Source organism: Triplophysa dalaica, chromosome 5 (assembly GCF_015846415.1).
Source record: "Triplophysa dalaica isolate WHDGS20190420 chromosome 5, ASM1584641v1, whole genome shotgun sequence".
Taxonomy (NCBI): Eukaryota; Metazoa; Chordata; class Actinopteri; order Cypriniformes; family Nemacheilidae; genus Triplophysa; species Triplophysa dalaica.
Window position 1 is genome coordinate 8457670 of NC_079546.1, and position 24234 is coordinate 8481903.

The 24234-nt window shown below is 40.3% G+C and overlaps 2 protein-coding genes across 4 annotated transcripts; one reads left to right on the forward strand and one right to left on the reverse strand.

Annotated features, from left to right (window-relative positions):
- Positions 1-207: 207 nt before the first annotated feature.
- On the forward strand, positions 208-19514 carry LOC130420299 (cilia- and flagella-associated protein 54-like). 3 transcript variants are annotated; one of them, XM_056747472.1, is made up of 68 exons: positions 208-383; positions 550-655; positions 770-913; positions 999-1167; positions 1253-1311; positions 1402-1545; positions 1652-1765; positions 1874-1975; positions 2143-2335; positions 2827-2919; positions 3030-3142; positions 3232-3349; positions 3448-3539; positions 3631-3768; positions 4043-4193; positions 4299-4357; positions 4477-4602; positions 4741-4870; positions 4958-5008; positions 5201-5322; positions 5419-5598; positions 5683-5775; positions 5869-6054; positions 6142-6284; positions 6379-6526; positions 6611-6778; positions 6881-7003; positions 7345-7467; positions 7569-7668; positions 7823-7915; positions 8022-8148; positions 8228-8324; positions 8419-8501; positions 8778-8963; positions 9075-9235; positions 9330-9511; positions 9864-10076; positions 10263-10456; positions 10544-10679; positions 10844-10931; positions 11172-11327; positions 11441-11644; positions 11738-11825; positions 12203-12373; positions 12453-12519; positions 12678-12863; positions 13409-13495; positions 13574-13699; positions 13900-13953; positions 14044-14194; positions 14281-14447; positions 14559-14710; positions 14802-14931; positions 15011-15173; positions 15249-15409; positions 15496-15642; positions 15720-15843; positions 15922-16083; positions 16164-16275; positions 16369-16489; positions 16565-16751; positions 16935-17069; positions 18070-18239; positions 18315-18404; positions 18624-18730; positions 18870-19011; positions 19094-19180; positions 19290-19514. In XM_056747472.1, exons 1-68 carry the CDS (start codon positions 235-237, stop codon positions 19407-19409), a joined length of 8964 nt encoding a protein of 2987 aa, XP_056603450.1. In that variant the 5' UTR covers positions 208-234; the 3' UTR covers positions 19410-19514. The 3 variants fall into 3 exon arrangements, with proteins under 3 accessions (XP_056603450.1, XP_056603451.1, XP_056603452.1); XM_056747473.1 differs by having other exon boundaries at positions 6611-6764; positions 6879-7003; XM_056747474.1 differs by lacking the exons at positions 208-383; positions 550-655; positions 770-913; ... (9 more) ...; positions 3448-3539; positions 3631-3768 and adding an exon at positions 3910-3955.
- On the reverse strand, positions 19513-24229 carry rint1 (RAD50 interactor 1). The gene is made up of 13 exons (XM_056747475.1): positions 23824-24229; positions 23437-23678; positions 23019-23192; positions 22804-22944; positions 22525-22678; positions 22286-22396; positions 21766-21991; positions 21547-21684; positions 21174-21373; positions 20537-20754; positions 20262-20442; positions 20025-20143; positions 19513-19943 (listed from the first exon to the last, which is right to left on the reverse strand). The coding sequence occupies exons 1-13, from the start codon at positions 24040-24042 to the stop codon at positions 19733-19735; spliced, it is 2334 nt and encodes a 777-aa protein (XP_056603453.1). The 5' UTR covers positions 24043-24229; the 3' UTR covers positions 19513-19732.
- Positions 24230-24234: the final 5 nt, after the last annotated feature.

Genomic DNA, 24234 nt, shown 5'->3' on the forward strand with positions numbered 1-24234 from the left:
CCACACATGGGAACAAGTTGGCAAACTACAGTAACGTTAAAATTTTGTTCACAGGTATATATAAAGCAAATTTATAGGTCTCTGCACTGAAGCACAGTGTTTAAAAAGCTTATACAAACATGTAATGCAAAGGACATATTAAATGACGTTGCACGCACATGCGCATGATGAAAGATCGCGCGCTAGTCGTATCCATGACAACGAACTCAAACAGTTACCACCGACAACTGAAAAATGGAGCCTGCACCGGCTTCCTATTACGGACCCCTAGATAAAAACAATCCAGTTTTATCAACTTTTCAAAGTGACCTTAAAGAGATCAAAGCTTATATGAAGAAACTTTTAGGGTCTCCAAACGTGGACCACCGGTCCTACTCCAGAGGGTAAGAGATACTCAATGACACAATTTTAGCTATAATTTATCAAACTAGCTTAATTCATTAGTGATAACTTAAGTATTAATATTCAGTATTTGTGTACATGACATGATAACTATGATTAGCATGAGATTGACTTTATATAATAACTGTTTTTGTGTGTGACTGACAGGTCAATAAAGCTGTTTGAAACATGGAACAAATATAAATCTCGCCTCCCTACACTTTATTTTGAAGAGCATCTGTTGAAAATAGCAGATTTCCTCTTTGCCAATAAGGTATAGTTACCACTTTCTCTTATTAAAATGCAATTACTGAAATGTAATTCAATTTTCAATAATTTCCATATGCAGTGCAATGCTGAAATTGTTTCACTTGTATACATTCCAAAGCTTTACAGACTTGCTCTCTGGCAAGGCTACAAAATCTATCTGGAGCAGTTTTCCACTATAAACTTGGAGAGCATAAAAGATGTGGAACATTTCAAGCAGACTTACTTTTCGGATGGTCTTGATACAAAGAGAGCTCCACTTACGGTAAGAGATACGTTTGCATATGTTTCATTTGGGTTTCATTTTGTGTCATCTTTTATTGATCAAATTTGATCTGCATGTCTTCTAGCTTCGAGCTCTTCAGGGAGAATGTCAATGCATCTTCTATTTGGAGAGAGAGAAAGGTGAACTGCCGGACAGCAGTGGTGTCCAGAGGATGCTGAGCATCCTGAGATTTCTGCGGATTCTGATGCAGGCTGTTCTGCCCTATGAAAGCCTATGCTGGATATTGTACAATGGTACTTCGACAATATTTCTGAGTGTTAATCTAAAAGCGACAATAAATTGTGTTTGTGACTTGTTTTTGTCTAAATATTTATTTAGGATCATTGCGCATCTACAACATATGCAGATTCCTGATGTCTGTGGGTCATGCAACAGAGGTTATATAAGTTATACATGTTTTTTAGCACACGCATATATGATGTTATTTTGTTTATTTATACATTTGAAACATTTCACCTTTGATTCAGGTTTTAGAGTACTTACTATGGGCTTGTACATGCCTCGAGACCTCTATTCCTTTGCTGCATCCCAGCTTCCTGTCATGGAGGGCCACACTGTATTGTGCAGTGTGTGAATGTTATTTTTATCACCAGGAGGCAGTGCGAGCCGAGGTGGGCTTGACATCAAAACAGTGTTTTTAACTATACATCACTTTATGATTCATATCCAAGATTTTTATTTCTTACCTGTGGTTTTGCCTTTTTTTGGTGATTGTAGGATTTTGCAAGGAGAGCTCTCGGCAAGATAAGTGAACTGATCGAGCTGGAGGAGATGACTGGCTCTCCGGTGCCATCTGAGACCAAACAAGCTTATAAAGAGGCCTCTATAAAAGTGAGAATTGTAGTCTAAGTACACCTGGCTGTTCATATTGCTTTTAATATTAGTGCATTATTCTTATGCATGTCTTTGGTTATATTATTGCTTTTAAATGGAGAGAAGCTTGCCGTGATAGTGTTTAAGAGTACAGTGTACGAGCACCGCAGGAAACCGAAAGGTCTCTTTAGACCCAAACAGAGGGCAACTTTAAAAGAGCTACAGCAAGTGAGTATTACTTTAAGTAAAAATTTATTCACAGTATCGTTAATAAATGTGTTAATAATTTGAACAATTCAGAGGGTTTTAGATGCCCTGTTTTGTGTCATACCTAAAACATTGTCTTGTTTCACAGTTATTCTGATGTAATCTTTATCGCTGTGTTTTTTCTATAGGGTCCATGGCCTCGCACAGCTACAGAGCGTATGCTGATGGAAATGTTTGACGGTAATGCTGCCCAGTTCCTGGCCCTGCTGGAAGCTTTACATGACAGCTCTGTCAGGCCTCTTCAGACTGGCATGCCTGAAGAATTTGAGGTCCAGGAAGTGGTGATGGAGCTCATATCAGCTGGCATTACCTTACTGTCTGGTAGATATCTGCATCTTGTTTCTATAGATTCGGAAAAAAAAAGAGTTCACCATACAAACAGTATTCACCCATTTTCACCTTTCATTTGTTCATCAATATATCATTGCAAATCTATAATTTGTACAATGTATTGGGGACTACTTATCATACAATTAGAAATACAATTGCAGTGAATGAGGACTGGAGCTTTAAAGCTCTGAAAATGATGCCAAACCTTCATAAAAGTTTTAACCTATTTAGTTATTAACCTATGTTATTCCAAATCTATAAAACTTTACACCAAAGAAGACATTGTATACAATGTGCTTGTTACTCATTTTATCATTTATACGATCGCAGTGAATTCGGACAGGAGCTTTTAAGCTTTGAAAATGATGCCAAACCTGGATAGGGTTTAAAAGCGATATTCTGAAGACTAAGCTTTGAGTGGACAAAATGGACAGAATTTAATTTTTTTGTGAACTATACCTTTAAATATTTGCCTTTTGCAGGTTTTGGTTCCCAACACATTTTAGATGCGAGTTTACCTCCCTCTTTAAATGCAGTCACCTCTGCTTTCACTCTAAATGAGATGGCTGTAGCTGGTGAGTCATTTCCTTTAGCCTGTCTTCGTTGTTTTCATGCATTTTTGTGTGTTTATATGTACTGTATATATGTGTCTGCTCAGAGTGTCTGTTCTGTTTGTGCTTTACAGGTGATAGTAAGATCTCAGTAGATGCTGCGGTGAAGTTTGTGAAGCAGCTCTTCAGATATGAACAGTGGAGCATGTTTGGCTCACTCTCTGCTGCCCTCATGTCAACACTACATGTGAGTATTTCTGTGCAGTCTGAAATATTAATATCTGAAAGTCTGTATGTCTACATAACTAAATAGCGATTTGTATCTTCTGTACGCAGAACGTAGAGGGTCGCCCGTACAGGAAATACGAGCAGGAACTGACGCTTTTAAAAGCTGTGGAATGTTTGATCTCCAGTCAGCGAGTTAAATTTGTAATGAAAGATGCTGGTCAAGCTGGTACAAAAAGTGTTGATGAATTCTATTAAACAACAATTAAAAAAGTTCCTTGAATTAAGATTCTGAATTAAACATAAAACATTTGTTTTCTTCCACAGATAAAGACAGGAATACTGGGTCTGCGACCATGACAGAACAATTCTTCAATGTCATTCAGACACTTCACACTTGTGTCTGCATGGCAGACAAGGTCAGTCCATCACACGTCTCTCACAGGCCCTCTCACTCACACAAGAGTTCAGCGGAAACCTGGTGGTGTATGTGTTCTCTTGTGTAAATAGGATATCCACCCGGATGCTGATTTGGTGCTGGACATCTTACTGTTCTTTTGGGCTAAATGCAAAATGGTATTTCAAAGAGCACAGATGAGGCACGATGACCCTGTACGTTACCTTGAAAAGATGGACAACCAGGACCAGGTTAATATTCAAATACAGTGTCTTGATATTCTTACTGTATCGATTTTGAAATCAATAGTTTTGAAATAATAAAAACAAAACAAGAAATAAATAAATGCATGGTAATATTGTCATTTTGTGGGTGTTGTTTCATAACAGTTGTTGGATGCAAAACATGTCTAATGCAGAACATGCAAGCAACACCAAGGTCTTGGATTCGAATTGAAGATCATTTATGAAAATGTGAAAATATGAGTATGAATAATGAAGCGTGTACATACATTTTGTTTTATAGTGGGTGAAGACCCTTTGCCTCCTGTGTGAAGTGGCTCATGAGCACCAGCTGGCTGAAATAGACTTTATATCAGTGGCCGAAATGACTCTGACACTGGCCATGGTTCTGGAAAGCCTTTCGGATGCCCCGCCATTGTCAGGGAGGAAAACAGGTACTACATGCCATAAAGATCCTTGGAAATGTGATTCTATAGAAAGGAGATGTCTTTGTCTTTCATATCTTCCGTGTCTTTGATTTCTTTTTTGTTTTTGTACAGATAAAGACGGCAGTGAAGAATCCATCCCTATTGGAAAACCTGAAAGCACACTTTATATGGTACGCCGTTCTTTTGTAGAAGGATTTTATGCAGTATCAGATTATTGTTACGGCATCATAATGGTGTCAAGACTTTTATAGTCTTTTGATGTTTTTTATACATGCATGAATGACTGCAGAGGTCCAGAGTAGAGCAACTGCAGACTGTATTGGATTTGGTGAAGCGAGGTGTGGAGTGTGTGTCCAGGTGTAGGGCCAGGTTATCCAGTGAGGGTTTTGCAGTCTTTGATGAGGTGTTTATGCAGGTATAAACACACAAATGTCGGATTACCTTCAGTAATTACCTCCTTGTTATCTCCCGTGTATACTAATCTACAGTCCACATATGAAATTATACTTGTATTTGGTACCAAAAAAGGAATCTATGTCACCTTCAAAAATAGAAGTTCCAGATTCAGAGAGATCCACAGGACAGTAGTACACCTGACCTTACTGTCCTTGCCATGGACTTACATCTGGAGCTGCTGGTTTTCCAACACAGGCTTTCCCTAAAGCTATGTGACACCTGTCCAGGTCTGAAAGATCTACAACCTTGGGTCAATGGTATTTATGCCTACAGAATGTCATTACTCAATGGTTTGTATTTGTTCTTTTTTGAAGATACAAGTTTGATGGAAGTTGAGACCCCAGAAACAAACAGACTCACAGAAGGTGAGCTCCAAATACCATACCAGATCATTTAGCGGATGCGTTTAAACCACAGCAATTTACAAATGAATAGAACAACAGAAGCAATAGACTCAACAAAAAGTAGAAACATGTAGATTTTTGCAAGAATTGAAAAAATAATATTTACACAATTGCATCAAAACAGCAAGCTGATGCAGATTTACCTCTTCACAGAGTCTGTGATAGTTGAAAATATCAAGAAGAACAAAATATCAAAAAGCGTTTTCCTGACTCAGAAGGCCTTAGTGACCTTCAGGCAGGACCAGAGTGACAAAGAAACCAAGAAAATACTTGAGGTTAGCTTTTAATATTACCAACACATTGATTGGCTAACATACTAACACTACATGGTTTCAAATTTGAATAAACAAGAAGCTCTGTTTTCTTTTCAGGAAGCTATAACACTGATTGAAAGAGCAGAGCTGGAGGAGAAAAAGTTGGTTAGTTCTTCATCTCCAGAGAGTTGTTTAGGAGGGGTGGAGAAGAAACAACCTCCACCAGCCCCGATACTCCTCTCACGCTGCCACCTTTCCATGACCTTCACACCAGCACCGTATGCACTTGAGGAGGAGGTTGTCGCATCGTCTAATTTTGATATCAACCGATGACTATGGATTTAAGAATAATAACATCAACTCAAATTGCTCTTGGTTTAGGTTTGCTGGTATTGTATTTATGGAAAAGAGGCAGAGGGGGTCAACCTAAAAGTGCGTTTTAAAGACTGCCACCTGCGTGGGACTGGAGAAATGGTTGGTTTTATGCCACTTTAAGTGTGATTTCACATTACTTTTTATGTCTTCTCAATAGTGATTAAAATGAATAATAAAATCTGTTTTAACCAGATTCCTGCCAGAAGCAACCTGCTACTTCAAGTAAGCTGTTTGGAGGCTAATCAAAAGTATATTTTTGCCGTGGCTGCTTTTGATGCTCAGGGAAGGATGTTGGGTAGTGCTATTGGAGAGACCACCAGGCCTCTGTTGGCATCTTTGCCTCTGCCCCTGCTTACAACCTGGGCTCACCTTGCACAGGTTTGTGGGTCTAAATTTATGCCAAAATGGATAGAGCCACCCAAAATAGCCATCCGTTCACCTTATTCTCTTATTTATTGTTTGCAGGTGTCTTATCAAACAGGACTGCACACCCTGGCCAAAAGAGCTTGTAAAGAACTATGGAGCCACTTTACCTTTCCAGCAAGCCTAGATCCTGAGGGCCCGAAGCCAGAACAAGGAGCCTGTCTTGAAAGGCTGGCTCAGACAAGGTAAAATACAAACCTTTTGCTGGTAAAGACCAAAAGCACTACAAGTCATTTGCAAGAAAGGCTCAAATGTCAAATATTATATTATTCCACACAGGCTCCGCCCAGCAACAGTACAGATGTCATCTCCCATCCTGCATCAGCTTTTTCTTTCCACCATTTTTATCCAGACTGATATTCACATTCAGGAGGGGGCGCTATACTGCGACCACCTTAGTGATGGGGGGCCTTTAATATGGGGCCAGGTATACCTGCAGAATAAAATCTGTCTCAAAACCTGTTGCATAATCATTTACCCTAGATTTTGTTAATCTGCCTTTTCTTTACAGGAGGCCAGGCTTGCAGAGTGTGAACGGATGCTGTTAGCCATAGATTTTTCCCTGCACATCAATGACAGTAGTGACACCCTGCAAGCTGTAGTGAACTGTTACGGCCTTCTCTGTCCATTAATCTACCATCAGATCCCATCAGAGCTTGTCATAGAGCTGACTGTTGATGTACTACTGTTAAGCTTCACAATTACAGTTATGCATTTGAAATGTTATTTATGCCTATAGCAGAGGCAAAAGTTGATTATTTGCTACTTCTGTGAGTTTCAGGTTCTGCTCAAGTGCTTCACAGTCCTCCTGGAGATCCCAGAACTGCTCAAGCAGAAACGTCCAGCGACCACAGCAGAGTCCCTCCAGCACATGGTTGCCTGTATGACGTACTATTTAGCCAAGGTACTAAACGCTTTAACAACACCCTGTTGAAATAAACAACATATGCTGTTTAGGTATGTTTTGAAGCAAGGTAGCTGGTTTAAGCTGGTCATGTGCTGGTCCTAAGGTGGTTTGAGCTGATTTAAGCTGGTCCGTAGCTGGTTAAAGATGGCTCATAACCAGCTAAGGACCAGGTCAAACCAGCTAAGAACCACCACATGACCAGCTTAAACTATCTCAAACCAGCTACCATGCTTCAAAACATACCCAACCAGGATATGCTGTTTTTTTCAACAGGACAAGCTTGTGTGCATCCCACATAATGTATCCACAGCTATTGCATATACTTGTGTGTGTTTCAGAGCCTGAACTTCACTCAGGAGACTCGTATGGCATCTTCTGTTATAGAGTCGGGAAAGAAACTGCTTCAGGAGATCACTGAACCGTCACTTGCACCCCACAAAAAAACACCATCAGCACAGAAGGTGTGCGCAGTGTAGACCTTCTGTATAGATACCATATCATGTGCTGCTTTCAAAATTAATATTTCTGTATGTGTGTGTGTGTGTATGTGTTTGATTTACAGGAGATTGAGGAGCCACATGAACACTTCAAGGCTTTAAATGGCATTGTCTTGAAAACCATGCAAGCAGGAGACTATGATGTCTCTTCCAGTAACAAAACAGGTATATTGTTCACTTTGATCAAAATGAAATCCTTATACAAGTACGTTATGCACTTTTCGCAAACTGTGGGGAATGTACTGATAAAGAGACCTTCTGCTTTTTGTATGCTACATTTGACTGTAATTTGAGTTTGTTATTATGACCTTTGTTGCAGCATCTCATGGTCATGTCCTCACTGGACAGGAAGACCCAGTTGTACTCTACAAAGAGATTGAAAACAAGCCCCTCCAGAACGCCTTCCAAGAGGGTACAACAATAGCAACAACATAGCCTACAGTTTTGTATACTAGAGAAATATCATATCTATAAATTAAGTTGTCATCTACTGATTTTATGTGTGTGTGTTGATCTAGTGATGAAATTCAAGCAAAGGTCTTGTTTCCTGGAGTTTGTGTTATGCTTACTCAAGAAAGCCCTTCAAGAGGAGGAGCTAGATTTGATTATTCAGTGGGAGCAACACATATTGGAATGGCTCAGCAGGTGAGTTCATCTCTTTAGGTCCTTATATACAGTTTTTAAATAAATGTGTCACATTTTTTGTGGCCGGTAATATTTCTAGACGCGATGAGGCTTTATTAGCGCTAAAAAACCATCACAGCCAAGCAGGGGAAGAGCTTAAGGAGTTCACAACATCAGTGATCGAGTACAACACCAAGGTTAGCTTCTATCCACTTGAACACCTTCATTTACACACATATACTGTAGATATTGTAAGTTGTATTTCTTTATCAATACCATTTTTTGGTTTAGAAACAAGGTAACCTCTATTTGGGTGGAAAAAAGTTGCGACGGAAGAAACTGTTGAGTGCGTTCGAATGCCAAAACTCTGAAAGGTAAAAGTTCTGCCATTTTGAAAAAAACAAAACACTTCAAAATGCTTTCATCAACAAGCATTAATGTAATACTTATGCTGTGCAGTTCAGTTTTTTATGTTATATTGTTTATAATGTTATTAATAAACACAGTTAAAGGCAGGTTGTTCGATTTCTTAGTCGTTGTTAATGTTCAAATGAGCAAAACAGATGCACCCCCATCTTCACTTTCGTCAGCGCTCGGCTCGACTAGTGCAACTTTCAAACTATATCTGTGTCTGTGGTTGTGTCTCTAAGGGAGATCAAAGCTGTGGACATTTTGTTAAATCAACTAGCTGCATTTATCAGAAGACACCAGCATGCCGGGAAGCTAAGGAAAATCCGCTCAGAGGATTCAATTCGGCGTTGTCACATCAACCTAACCCTGGCATGTGCATACCTTAGTCTTCTGAGGAGGAACCTGGGACCACTTCCCCAGCTTTGGTGCTGAGACCCACCAACATAAACCCAAAATCATCACAAATCATGAATAATATCCTTAGTCTATTGAATCCGATTTTTTTTATTTAATTCCTTGTATTCCTTGTACTACAGTTTCAGTCATCTGCCACTGTCATTCCTGTCTCTGGCCCACTGTGGAACGATGGTGATGTGGAAGAACGTTCCACAGCACATCAGGTCTCCTGAACTTCCACCTCCCAAAGCAGTGTCCCATCCTGAATATCTGAGGCACAAGGTTAATAATACAAACTATGGTGGGTTGCAGTCTCATGAATGACTACTTTTTTATAAAGTATATTTCCTCCTGATATGTCATAATAACTTCATCTCTTCTCACTACATCCTCAGGAGCATCAAAAACCAGTGATGAAGAAAGTGAAACAGAAAGTGAAATGCACTCAAAGGTCCAGTGCGCCCACAATCCTGAAATCAATGAGCTGCATTCGGTCAATGGCCCCCCTGAAGGTCAAACCACATTTCAGTTACTGGAAACGCTCAATAAAGCCTCTATAAACAGCCGCAGAGCCATGGTAAATGCAGATTGATTTGAAAAGTTAAAAGTTCACCCCAAAAATAAAAAGTCTGTCATCATTCATCCCCCCTTCAAAACCTGGTAATGACTCTTTCTTCTGTGGAGCACAAAAGAAGAACGAGAGAAATGTCTCTGAGAAATGTCAGTGGTTTTGTGTCCATACAATGGAAGTCAATGGAGGTCAATATCGTTTGGTTACCAGCGGTCTCCAAAATATGTTCTTTTGTGTTCTGCAGATGGAAGAAAGTCATAAAGGTTCGAGTAAATGAGTAAATAATGGCATTTTAATTTTGGTTAAACTATCCCTGACAAGGTATATGATAAGGTAATTTACACTATTATACAATAAGGTGTTGGCACATCGATGGGGACAATGGACGACCTTACAATGGGCCTGTCGGATTCTGTGGGACCAGTCCAGCACATTGGTCCTTATGTTGGAGCGACTACAGAGCCCTGATGTCCATAACAGACAGCTGACAATGGAGCAGTTATACACAGTCATCACTCCTCTTATGGTGTTGGCCACAGATCTTCTCATGGACATGATGGAGAAACTAAAGGTCAAAATGTACATCAGTCTCAATCAAAAATAAACACGCATTGGCTAAATTTACTATTAAATAAATCAAAGTTAATAAAAAAACGATTGTTTCTGCTTTTTTCTTGTTTTGAACAGATTTAAGTCATGGGAAAACAACTTGAATACCTCGGGAAGCATTTTTTAAACCTGTTTGTTGTTTCTCTAGTTGTGGAACGTTTATGACACAGAGGAGGAGGAGCTAGAGGCCAGTCTGTACTTCTCTGCCCCAATGGATGATGGGACAGTGGTAGATCTGCGCTGGCTGAGAACTTTAGTGCTACATACACTAGAGCTTTTGTACTACCAGGCCAAGTGGGAGAATCTCGCTCATCTTGCTCTACTTTACAACACATCCACAAGGTATGCTACCAACTCTTCGAGACTTCATGTTTATAAATAATCTCCTCTCCATTTCAAGAGTTTTTACCAGTTTTTTCACATTTCTAGGGAGCGTTACTCTCACATTGTAACGCCTCTCCTTGTGCATGCACAGAGGAGGCTGTTGGACAGGATCCGTTACTTTGGGGGACCTCCGGACCCCCAGCCTCACTTCACCCACACTGAGACGATCAATGGACGAAAGGTAACCACAGAAATAATCTCATTCACATTATTTAGTTTACCTTGGAAAGCTAGTTTACAAGAAAACATCAGCCTGGGTAAGAAAAACAATAGTCATGGGTTTTCTCGTGCATTAAGCAGAGCTTTGGAAATGTCATTGTTTAGTTTTGTATCTGATATCTATAGGTGACCTGCAGGACCTATGCAGGTGAACAGTTGCTGTTTCCTCGTGGAAATGGTCGGTTGATCAAAAACGATTCTAAGGAACTTGCAGGTACTTATAACAGAGAGGGTACCAGATCCTATTTATTTTCTGATTAATGTCATTTTCGTTTGTGTAATATTTGGGTCACCTAAAACGGTTGGTAACCAAACAACAATCGGGACCCATTGACTTCCGTTGTGTGGACACAAAACCACCGAGACATTTCTCAAAATATCTTCTTATGTGTTCTTTTGGTGAACTGTATTAATTTTAATATTAATATTTTTATTAATTTCTTTATTATTGCAGATGTGAGAACAGCCATGTGTCTGGTGTGTGTACCTCTGGATGTTGATGACACACTGAATTGTTTCAGAGAGACTCTGGAGAGCCGTCGTCATTCACTGTTGACCTTCCAGCACAGCCGAACTCTTCTTCACCTACTGCTGGCGGATACCCAGCACCGTAAGCTTGATGCTCAGAGCCCCTTCTGGCTGTCCACTGCGTACACTTCTCCAATATATCTTATGAATGTTGTATTAGAAAACCTACAGAATTACACACGTCTGTTATCTCAGCATATGTTGAGGTGCCGTTCTCCAAGGAACCCAGTGGTGTTCTTCAAGGCAAAGTGGAGTTTAACCTGGCAGCCAGCACACCTCCAGGCGTCAGTCCTTTAGACCTTTCAGATGAGGATTTCAGCACTCTGGGCTCCATCTACAGCACCACCCTGCCTCCATCCCAGATCCAGACCATCCTGTCCTCCTACAACAATGCCATTAGTGAGAACCAATTGGAATTAGTCAGGCTAGTCACTTGTTCACCGTTTTGTTCATGAAGAAGTTTAGACATGGGTTGTTTTGTTTTTCATGCAGAATATCTTCAAGCAAATAAACACAACTCCCTGAATGTTCAAGCACTTCATGACCTTGGAAACCTGCATTTTTATAAAGGAAATCGAAAGTAAGACCTGCTTTTATACTTTGATAAGTGTATATATTGCGTATGAATCCTAAGTTTTTTGTTTATAAATAACTAAAAATAAGTATACAGTTTGCATAATTTTTGATGAATACGTCTAAAAATTTATGTGAGCAAATCTGTGACATTGACCTAATGGACAAAATTGACAACGGTTATTGCTTTTGTGCAAAAGTCAGGTATCTTGCTTGCACTCACAAGATGCTCTTTAATGCCGATAATATAATTCATAAAAAAAATTGAAATCAATTTTAAAATATTAAAAAATCAAAGCATTTCTTTAGGTATGCTTAATGTGCTTAACAATATATAAACAGAATAAATGCATCCTTCATAAGTATGTTTTGTGTGTTCCTCAGATCGGCACATTCTTTCTGGTGTAAAGCCCTAGACTGTGCTCTCCAGAGCTCTGGAGTTCTGGATTCTTGGGATGGTGACTCGTGGGACAGCAAAACTTCTCTGGAAACACTGCGGCATGCTGGGATATGGGGCTGTCTTCAGGGAGCATTGCTTTCATCCAAGATTGCACAGTGAGTGAGAAACCAAATATCTTTTTAGTGATGATGGGCAGTTTTATCAATTATTTTAATGTCGGTTTACTATGGACAGGCACATCCTGACCTCCAACATCAACCAGCGTACAAAATGCTGTCTTCTCTCTACCAAACTCTTCAAGGTCAGAATTCACTCACTGAACCGCTGAATATTATGTGCAAGTTTAACAAGAGTTTACTCACATACTCAGAATCAAATGTATAATATCATGCAATGTCGCTTGGGATAAAAGCGTCTGCCAAAATGCATAAATGGTTAACAAGATTGTGTGGTCTGCAGAGTCTACTGATGGCCTCTATGCCCCATCCGATGACGGACCTGGCATACTCCAGGTACTCTGTGGAGACAGAATTGATCCCAGGGATTGATCTCTTCTCTGAGCCAGATCGGGGGAATATTGGAACTAGCGTTGCCAGCTTGTCTTTTCTATGCCACTGGTTGTATAACTCAGGGCACTTTCTGAAGGTAAAAGACCCACAATCTCTTACTATCGTTTAGTGTTCGTTTTAAAACCAAAAAATTCAAATGAATCCTAAAAAATGCAGTTCATAAAGAATTATGTTGATTCAGCTGATCAATATTGTAAAATAATGGCAGGATGATCAGAACTTGAATTGCTCTGGAGGGTTTATTTGGGATTATGACCTGCTGACTCTATGGTGTGATTAACCAATCGGAATCAAGTTTTCAGAGAGCAGTGTTATAAAGGAATCTGTGGTTATATTGTATTCAATGTCATCATAGTTGATGTACAATGTACTTGTTTGATTTTCAAAAAAATATTAACTGTTTGTTTCAAGGTTATTAAAGTTTACTACAACTGAATATATTAAATGTTGCCTCAGCAATAAACTGAAATAAGTTTGAGTTGAGGCGGTAAAATACAAAAAAATACAAAAATGACATAAGCACATAAGAAAATAAAAATAAAATTAATATGAACATTTTCAACAGCTACAAAAAAGTAATAATAATAATTTAAACTATAATGATATTACTTTATATTTCAGGCACTTCCTATGCTGACTCTTTTTCTGTATATTGCCAAAACGGTATGCCGTGATCTACACCTCACTGTCACATGCAGAATACTAAAGGTTTGTTGGTGTTTGTACACTGTTGGTACATACATGTTTGCCATTGTATTCACTTGTTTTGTGTCTCTGTATGTGCAGATAAGGGTCCTGACAGAACTGAGGATGTTCAGTCAGGCTGTAGAAGAGCTAAATAGTCTCACATTAGGTGAAGAAATTCCCCTGCATCATGGTGGCAACCACAGGGGAATAGGGGAACCTTCTAGGGTACAGCAGCATATACAATGAAAAACAAACTCAGACATAAAAAAATACATGCAATTATCTAAAGTACACATTAAATGTCATCATGTTAGTTGTGATTTGATATTTTGTTTATTTTATCATTATGTTTTGTTAAAATGTATACATTAGTTTTTCACCCAATGTGATTGTTGTAATTTTAAAACAAAGATTTCTTCTCACAGGCAACAAAAAGATTTATCGAAGAAGAGCCTCTGTTGGATCCCTCTAACCTTCAGGTCAGCCTGCATATTCTCACTGCTGTATATAACTAGAATAACTGGAATATATCATAGAACTACCAAAATACTGTTGCTCTATGTGCTAAGGTTCTTGAGGGCGTGGTTAACAAGAGTCCAAGTGGAGACATCATGGCTCTTTATGGCTCTAAATTGACCAGGCGGCTCCTGATGACCAGAGTTCATTTGATTTTAGCTATATGTAGCACTATACACGACTTGCCTGAGCCACCATCACCAGGTATTCCCTCCTAACTAGTTAGGTTTAGACAATTAAAAGTGAAAAATTTAATATTGGTATTTTATATGTGTGTGTTTGTGTGTTAGACCCATCAGAGATAACTGAAACTGAGGAGAAAAGCTCAGAGATCTGCCTGTCCGATGTCCCCAGCGGTGATCCGGTGGATTGCAATACACCACCTAACAATATCCAAAAGCCCAGGGGTCTCCAATTGAATGCCCAGAAGGACAAACTTACGTTAGGAAAACTCAAGGTAGTCCAGATTACAACCACACATGTCTGTGAATATAACTGTCAACTTTAATAATGTTAAAAGTAGTCATATGGACAGTAAATGCAATGGTCCTCTATTGCCCTCTTTCAGGCCATACTCCTAAAAGAAACACATGCTCTGGTTAGTCCCGAGATCTTTGCTTCGCAGCAACTGAACACTGATCCGGAAGAACTGGAACTCGAAGTGGAAATCAGACTCTTGATGTCCAGTATCAACCAGCAGCAGGGCAGAATGGCTGCCAGGTAGTGTATGAGATTATACATGTTAATGTATAGGTATTGGATCACGTTCCTTTATATGCAAATAGCAATACATCTCTTCTATCTCATATAGTGCAGATCTTGCAGTGTCTTCTATGAATCTTCTCCAGAGGTCGCCTGTGTTTCATAGTGATTTCCGCCCGCTGCCTCCTCCCAGACCCCCTTCCTCTTCCCTCAGAAGATCCAGATCTAAAGTACATCAGGTACCGATGAACCTCTCATGTACTTACATGAGTTCACTGCTTAAAATCCCTTAAATTAAAAGAGTCTTTTTCTCTTCAGATCAGTTCACACGAGCCAAAGTCTATTCCTGGTCTCCAGACGGGAGATGTTCCAGCATGGGTGGAAGCGAGAAGACGCATGGATCGCCTCTTCTGGCTGCGATGCAGGCTTGCTGTGGTCTGCTCGCTTGTAGGCCATATTCCTGGAACATCCATCTACGCTGGTACAACGTTTGTTAGATGTAACTCACATTTCCCTGTTTTTGTTGTTTGCTAACAGCCCGGATGTGTTTGAGCAGGTGTCGACAGCAGTGGGGAAGCATTCAGGGTGCTGAATGAAGGTCTGGAAGAGGCTGACGCCTGGGGAGACCCGGACACTAAAGCTCTGCTGCTCCTTCAGGGCGTCCAAATGAACACACACTGCGGAAAAGCCAGAGAGGACAGTACATCCATGCTACAAGTCAGTGTGGAGTTGATATTTCACACAGTGTATGATTTAGTGCGATGGATCTTTATTGTTTGTGTTACATATGTGTGTTTATTCAGGAGATTGTAAGCTTGCTGTCCGGGCGCATCGCTCTGTCTCAGCGCTCTCAAATGGCTCTGGCTGAGGCTGCGTTGCTACTTAGTGATCTGAGAGGAACAGGAGGTCAGACTCTTCACCGGCTCACACAGAAACTACTACAGCAACAGGTTTCTATCATTTCTGTTATGTAATAGATAGATAGATAGCGATACATATCATAAATGTTGTACTGTCCTCCGTTCAGCTCTCTGCCTTTAGAGAGTCCTTAAATCTCAAAAAAGGAGGTGAGGTGGAATTTCAGTCGGAATGCCCGAAGAACATTTATCTTCTGCAGATACCCCTGCTGGCCAAGACAACCATGCGGATGGGTATAACAGAGATCATAGTTCAATGTCATTAATAGGACTTAATATAAACACAAATAAGCATACTTATATGCTCTCTAGGTCATTCTTTGGCATGGCAGGCTCTGTCAGGTCGTTCAGGAGGTGAGGAGCCCTGGATGCTCTTGGTATCTGCACAAGACGTTCTGCAGTCTGCATTAAACATCTCACGGGCTTCTGCCCGCAGAGACCTGCAGATGGAGGCTGATATCCTCTACTGCACAGGTGACCAATAGAAATTGATGTTCGATCAGACCTCTCGCTTGGTGCTAACTGTACGTATGTTGTTGATCATATGTCTCCAGGATGGCTGGGTAGTAGACGTCTCATTTCGATGCCAAAAAACGACCCCAAGAAAATCCTAGAGGCCTTTTTGCAGTGCGCCTTGTATCACCATAGTAATAGCCACAACCTGTTGTAAGTCAATTTAAGACTATTTATGTTCTTTTTAAATCTCTCCACTAGTTATGTTTAAACATGACAAAATGTTTTTACATCTGTTTATTTTAGGCTAATACATAGTTGCTACCTGGAAATGGCATTGGTGTGCTTGCAGCAATGGGAGCAGAAAGCTCCACCCCCTGTACATCTGGCCCGCCCCCCTTCCTCAGCACCTGAAGAAACCACCAAGGTGCTCTGAAGTGTGAAAAAGGTTGAAGTTACAGCTGAGTTCTTTCGAAATATTAACATGCGTGTGTGATCTTAGGAAACAGTTGGAGAGAAATATCTATTGCTCTTCTGGGTTTGCTTGAGGATCGCTTTAAAGACATCAGAAGCTATTGGCAGATGTCACAGATTTCATGGTTTCACTGAAGATGCTGAGGGCCGCTTGTCACCTTCTACAATAAAAGCCCTACCCGGTTTTGCGCTAAATGATCTCCTGCATCCCTGCGGTAAACTTAATAATTTTACCATATACAAAAGTGTATTGACTTCCACATTCCCGTTATAGAGAGTTTCGTATTTTACATAATGAGATATCTGAGTGACATTTAATTGTGCAGTCTTTGATTACATTTTTACTGTGATTAAGATGAATTTTGTGTTTTAGCTGCATTTGTTGTTTTGACTGGCAGGGGGGCTGGAAAACCATGGCAATCTTATCTTCAGCTCTGAAGCATTTGTGGACACTAAGCATGAGCTGACCTGGATGCAAATGTCCCGCTACTACACACACCTGCTCAAACTGCTACGGGTCTCCTCACGATCAGGTAGAAGAAACAATTATTCATCCATAAATATACAGTATATTAATAAATTAATAATCATTAGTTCATCAATTCATCATTTGCCCCCCAAAACTATGGGCCTGTTATAATTCCATAAAAGGGGGTAACTTTTTTCACAATAATGTCAACAATAAATAATATCTAGGGAGTTTTGGTAAAATGGTTTACCAAAACAAACTTCAATCTGAATGCAATATTCAAATCATACAATATTAATAAATATAAGGCTTCACATGAACATTAGAATGGGGGAAAGTGAAAAGGAAGAAATGTTAAATGCTCATAAACTTAAAAATCTCCATATTTATGCACACACACGGACACAGACGTTAATGATCACCGTCCGATTATTTCTCTATCAATTAAATATTCTACTCTATTTAAAATCACAGCTTTTGTGTTCTTTGTCATTCTTTATACTGTATGTCATTTTCTGCATTTTGCATTATTTAACAGTTATTTATGCAAAAATGTAAATTTTATTTGTAGTAATTGTTTTTACAAATTATTAATATCACATCCGTCTGTCATATTTGTGAGGGATTCTTGTGTTTGTCAGGTTGTGTACTTCTGTAAAATGTGACAACATCAACCAACATGGTATTTTTTTCCTTTTAGGTTTTCTTTTCCAGTCTTTCGGAATATAAAATTGTATCTTTATTATTAATAAACAATATATATAATCCATGTCTATATGTTCTTCAAGAAAGTGCTGTATAGACAGTATCTATAATAAAATGGCATGACAACCAGAAATATTTGCCTGTATAATAACAACCTGCTTTACTGCTTTTAAATTAGATGGCAAATCTTGAGCTTGTTTAAATCCCTTCATTTTCAATTTGAAACCCATTACCGTGGTAATTGCGACTTCATTTTTTAATTCGCCATTTTACTTTCAAGCCGTTTCTATTTGTTTAATGAAATAGGGATATTGTTACATAAACATTAATACAGTGGTGTTGTATGCCGTGTTATTCAGGAGCCATGAAGGGTGCTGATGGGCTGACATCTGTGGTTGGGGATTGTAATCTTGCTCTGAGACTTTCACAATTACACAGCTTCTTCAGCGGTCACTTGCCATCTTACAGAGAGCAGTGGAGCGTTCCTGACCCTCCTGTTGCTTTAATACTTGACCCCCTGCTTATAAAGGTTCATAACCAGACACTTTTTTTTACTGTTTAATAAATGATGAAAGAAGTTAACCTTTTCACAACTCTTTGCCAGGAAGGTGAACCAGATCTGTATTCCTGGACTAGCACGGACGTTCAGGAACTTTGCATCCAGTGGCACAGGCCCATCTTTGAGGAGAACATGGTAGTCTATTTCTGCTAGTCTGTTCTATTGTTTTAACAAATTCGTTTTTTATTGGGGTTTTTAAGTTATGATTGTGCAGAACTAAAACAAATCTATCTGAATTCACTGAATCATTAGTTAACTTATTCCATCAGACCCTTTACCCATTAAAACAGCAGGATAGTGTAGACCTGTTTACACCAATTACAAGTAACAGAGTTTAATATTCGATCTCCTCAGATTCTGCTTGTCTTTGCCGTGAACAATGCTCCTCTATCAGCGATGGGTCCCAGTGCAGAGGTCATGGCTGGACTGCAGGTTGGGCAGAGCCTGGTCTGTTTGGACAGGTAGGATTTATTTATTTGACCTAATTTCTTAATACATACCAAATATTAGCAGAGTGGGAATTTGGTGAGGGGTCCCTTGTTTTGTTCTGTTTGACGTGAGTTAAATGGTACATAACATTTGGTTTCCTCTTTCTTGCAGACTAAAGGCTGTACATGCGTTACTTGGCTCACTGTGCGCAGAGATGGATGGGAATGTTTCACCCATCGCCAGTTCAACTTCATCCATTAGCCCACAAGAAGAACGGAAGAGCAGAACATCCACATCCACGCCTTCCAGACAGGTCGGTCTGAGCCGTGAATCATCCGGCTAAATTTGTAACAAATCGGTCTAGATTATTAGTGATTCATGTTGGTTTAATTTAGGAGATGCTTTTGGAGAAGACCACACGCGTCTGCACTGAGATCAGGGATTTACTGAAACCTGATTTTAACTCAACCCCCATCACAGAGGTAACGCGACAGTTTTACTAACATAAGGATTCTGTAACATAACACAGATCATAGATGTCACAGGAGTTAACATTCAGACTGGTTTTGTGTTATTCTTTGTCTAACGCAGCTGCCCTTTGACCCAAGCATGCAGACTCTTCATGACCTGGAACACTGCTTTAATCCCTTAATAGGGAGCACAGTGCGAGACACTGGCTTCATTACCTGGTTACTCTCACTTTTGAGTTAAAAACCTCTCAACACTTCTAACTGCAACACTGAACCATTTTACACCTTCTAACAAATATTTTAATATTTACAATATTATCATAACCAAATAAAGAGTCAAGAACTAAGATAAGCTTTTGAATTTATTACGATTTGAATCACTAGATCACTTTTTTTGTCTGATCATGAAGTGTTGCATCAGCACCATACAGTGCTTCCTGTTAATATCTCTTCTTTGACATTTCAGTCAACTGTAAATACTGTAGATTTTGTTAAATATAAGAGGTCTCTTAGTGTCTAGCATCGTGAGAGCTACGTCTGGAGCCAGTCAACAGGAACGTGGTCTCATTGGTGGAGCAAGTTAGAGCGCAGCTTTAAAAGGATCTGCACATCACTGGGTGCCAGCTTATAGATGCCCATCTCATTTAGTGCCGACTCTGGACTGGGCTGAACAGGGTTCAGGGCTCCATCTTCATCCTCTGCTTGCTTTAATACTTCAAGCAACAAGAGTGCTGGGCCGACCTTAAGAGTCAGGATGTTACATGCCTCCTTTATGCTGTGTAAAGAAGAAAACGGTTGAGAATTTAGGTAATAGAATGGGGTTCTTCATATACTCTCCACTAGTGGACACGCTTACTGTTTGAAGAAGTTTTCAGGTCTCTTGCAGTAATGACCAAACAGAGGGAAGAGGTTTCTGTTCATGTCGAATTGAAGTTGTGTAGCCCCGCCTTCGTTGAAATGGTTATAGAGTATCAACTGTAAGAAATAACAGATAAACGACACACTAATTCAGACCAAACAAACGACTCGTTTGAAGTGTAACTCAATGTAAGTTTGCAGTAAAACTGAGTTAAAATGATCAAATGAGACTGACGTTTTCGTAAATAAAGTGGTCGAGCCTCTCGGCGAGACCCTGCCAGAGCATCTGAAAAAGAGGAAGACATAACAGCTGTTGCAACTGGAGCAGGTGATCCCGCAAGCAAAGCATCATGGGACACGCGGAGCTGGATAAAGACATAGTGGCCTGGTCGCACTGTGACGGCAGGGAGATCCATCTGAAAACAGATCCGATTTGCTTCAGAAACCAGGTGTTGTAAAAAGTTCAGAATTGTTTTATTTCGGTTTTGTTAATGATATTGACTCACTCACCTGTCTTTACAGTATGGCTGTGCTTTCTCCTTAACGTCTCTCATAACCGCGTCCCGTAATCGACCCTGCATGTCCCCTCGTAACCTCTCCAGCAGGGCCAATAAGGCCTCGAACAATGAACCCTCCAGAGAGGCCAGTCGCCCCGTCTCAGTGGCCCCCAGAGGTCCCAAGATCTCCTCGCCCACAGACACTGCTGCATGCTGCAACTGTAAGAAAAACTGACAGAGGGACACTGAATGTAAATGCGTGCGCTTCTGTAAGGCTGAACGGAACAAAGTTTCTGTGCCAAATGCTAACTGGTCAGCAGCCATTCTTGCATACAAGGTATACGAAAAAGCTGCTTATCTTGGAATCAAACGCATGACTTTACCTAGAAATATATATTACATTTACATTTAGTCATTTGGCAGATGCTTTTATCCAAAGCGACTTACAGTGCACTTATTACAGGGACAATCCCCCTGGAGCAACATGGAGTAAAGTGTCTTGCTCAATGACACACTGGTGGTGGCTGCTGGGATCGAACCAGCAACCTTTGATTTACCAGTTCAGTGGTTTAACCCACTAGACCACCATTTCACACTCAAATAAAAGAAAAGTGAACTCGAATCGCTCAGCATGGCACAAAAATACTTACAACATTATCTCCCCAGTCACTGAGAACAGTGGAGATGTAGTTGGTAGCGTTGAGGATGGCACAGTAACGCGGGCTCAGCGGCTGTCGAGACTCTTCTTTCATCACTTGAGTTAGGCGAATTCGAAAATCATCCACCAGCTCCTTCTGCAGAGCCAGAAAACTGAGCTGGGCCCGTGGACACGGCAGAGAACGGTACCGCTCTACATGGTAGAGAGAATCAGCCAGAATTATACAGTATATACACCTGCTTATGTATAAACAATAATAGTTAACGAACAATAAAACATACTGTTAGAATTTATGTAGCGTTCGTCAAAAATATACAATTAAAATATACAAAAAATCAAACACTTTTTCAGATTTTTCATGATACCTGTGATGACTAGGAGAAGGGTCATAAAGGTCTCTGCACAATCTGGCGCTTTAAGTTCATCCATATCCGTAATGTCTTTATACTGAGAACTCCAGGCCCCCTCTGCCGACAGCATGGCGTCCACTTTTTCCAAAGCCACTGTAGTGAAACACAATGACCATCATCATCCCAAGTGACAAAGGTGTCTCACCTCCGTGATGAATCATTCCGCAAACATACTTTTTCTCTCCACGCTAAGCCATTTCTGGAACACACTCTCCTCCAGAAGTATTTGCAAGACGCCAGGGTAAGAGTGTGGGTAACTGTGGGTGGTGCGAAGCTCTTTTTCAAACTGCAGCACCTCGTCGACGAGATGGCAGAACATAGCATCGTCGTAGAGCAACCGAGGAGCATCGTGGGCGAGCTTCTCATGCACTAAAGTGAGGAGCCCTCTACACAGCTCCACCTAGAGGACATAGAGGAACACTGCTATGAATCTAATTGAGCCGTTTTATTCCTTTAAATCCCAACATTAAAAAATTTTCAATTTACTCAGACACACGTCTTTCTTTTTTCCGTTTAATGAATATCACACGGATTCAATATAACAGAAGTGCTCTGTAGGGAACGATGCTATGCATGTAGTGTAAACATCAAAAAGTGACGCTTGCTGACATTAAAATAAATTTGGCAACAGGATATAATTCATCACAGTTTTTTTGTTAAAAGAATGACACAAAACTTAAAAGAAGCTTCTTACACTGGCATTAACCTTGCCTCCAGCTCGATCCAATATAGGCTGAATCTTTTCTTCCATAAAGTTGGAGCTGTTACCAATCCACATAAGCACCTGAGTCAAATACCACTCTGGCTGAAAAGATGACGGAAGACTTCAGTTAATACCACATACCCTTCTTAATAATGCTTAAAATTCTCTGTATTAACAGGTGACGCTTCTGAGAAAGAACAACAACTTAACAATTAAATGCATTTTATGACCTTGCATAAGTTGTTGGTCTGCCGGTTTCCCGTGAAGTGGTATCGGAACCTTTTGCTGAGGGGAAGCAGCATGATCTGAATGGGCAGTGAGAGAGGAGGATTCTGGGAAAGTCCAGGACGAGACGGTGCATCCTTCTCTGATATAAGGTCATCCCTGAAATAACTGTTAAGAAAACGTAATTTCGCCAGCTAGATAATAATCTCCCAGGTCGTGTAACAATCTACCGGAAACTAATATAATGCATCTGCATTTCAGAAAGACTGATATGTTAAGGATACGAGGTCTGCAGAGATAAAAGTTGAGAAACCAGCAGCTCCAGCTGGCTGTTGAGCTCCTGAGCATTTGCAGGGGGAGAGAGAGACTGTGTGGGGGACGAAATGAACGGCCAATGGAACTGCGTCAGGACTTCCTCAAAATCACTGGAAAAAGTGTGACATGTTTTATTTATATGCCTACACAGAGAAATCCAGCTCAATACCAGTACGTTTTATACCTGGTTAGTTTGTCTTTAAGAATCTTGTGCCAGAAGCGAAGCGTTTCTCGGAGAAAAGACTGAAGGTGGGTACATCCTGACTCCCGTAAACCCATGTCCAGAGAGGCCATGCTGTCTATGGCTCCAACTGCTTCCCACACGCTGTTGGTCATCAGATGCTGCTGAATACTGTCACTATTTCAACATGAGAAGAGAATGGGTTAGACTACTTTACCAAGAGTGACCCCAAGAAGTGTTTGCAAATATTTATTGTATACTGTACACTGAAATAGGTGACAACTCCATGGTATTTGTTTTAAGGAAAGTTGGCACAATCATAGGTTTAAAATGATAAATAGTTAAAGCATGCATACTAAATGTGACAAGTCCTTGTGGTTACTCTGCTATCTTTTGTTAGCCACATAATGGTTGACCTCACCTGAGCTCCTCAATCCGAGCTAGGCATTGCAGGTACTTCATGTGCCTCTCTAATGTATCAAGCTGACCCAGGACCTGTCCAATGTTGTCTGTCCACAGCTGTGAGCCCTGCAGATGCTGCTGTAAAGTGTTGGAAAGAAGTCTCTCCTTCTGCAGTAAAGAATCCAGTTTGACACGAGACTCCTCTGCGGCGGACAGGGCAGCGGACACGCGCAAAGGAACCGAAGATGATACAGTCTGAACCTGAATGCAATAAATCATATATGTTGCCGTTGTTCTGCATATTTAACAATTGTTCATTAAATAACTTTTGTGCACACGTAGAACACAAAAATACATATGTCTGCAAATCTTTAATGAACGTTAATAGCGTCTTGTCTATTCCTACCTGCTCTTCCAACTGCTTGTTCTCTAATGTCAACTTCTCCAAAAGCCCCGCGACATTTTTCAGCGACTTAAGATCGCTGCCGATCTCTTGTTGTACAAGTTCAACCACGTTATCTGTAAAGTTTCCGTCCCCAGATGGAGATTTGACGCTGTCGGTGCGTTTAAGATGTGATAGATCGTTGCTGTTGTGGTTGTTGGGCTCCATCACAGGCGCAGCCATGTTTCTTGACACGTCATCTGTGAAGTTTGTTTACGCGGTTCCCTCTAGTGGCAAGGAGACGGTATTGTATTTAAACCTAAATACAACACAGCCCATTTAAAGCTTATGTATTGTATATTTATTTTGTTTATAATGTATGTGGTCGGTCTAAATGTGATTGAACCAAACTAGGTTTTTTCTCATGAATATTAA

What these genes read in the sequence shown, in the direction of transcription:
- LOC130420299 (XM_056747472.1), top strand. Translation starts at nt 235, where the DNA reads ATGGAGCCTGCACCGGCTTCCTATTACGGACCCCTAGATAAAAACAAT. An exon ending in GAAAGATGCTGGTCAAGCTG is followed by an intron (nt 3,350 to 3,447) that starts GTACAAAAAGTG and finishes TTTCTTCCACAG; the next exon opens with ATAAAGACAGGAATACTGGG. An exon ending in GAATAGGGGAACCTTCTAGG is followed by an intron (nt 13,700 to 13,899) that starts GTACAGCAGCAT and finishes TTCTTCTCACAG; the next exon opens with GCAACAAAAAGATTTATCGA.
- rint1 (XM_056747475.1), bottom strand. Translation starts at nt 24,042, where the DNA reads ATGGCTGCGCCTGTGATGGAGCCCAACAACCACAACAGCAACGATCTA. An exon ending in GCTTAGCGTGGAGAGAAAAA is followed by an intron (nt 21,685 to 21,765) that starts GTATGTTTGCGG and finishes GTTTCACTACAG; the next exon opens with TGGCTTTGGAAAAAGTGGAC. An exon ending in CCTGAAAACTTCTTCAAACA is followed by an intron (nt 19,944 to 20,024) that starts GTAAGCGTGTCC and finishes TTCTTTACACAG; the next exon opens with CATAAAGGAGGCATGTAACA.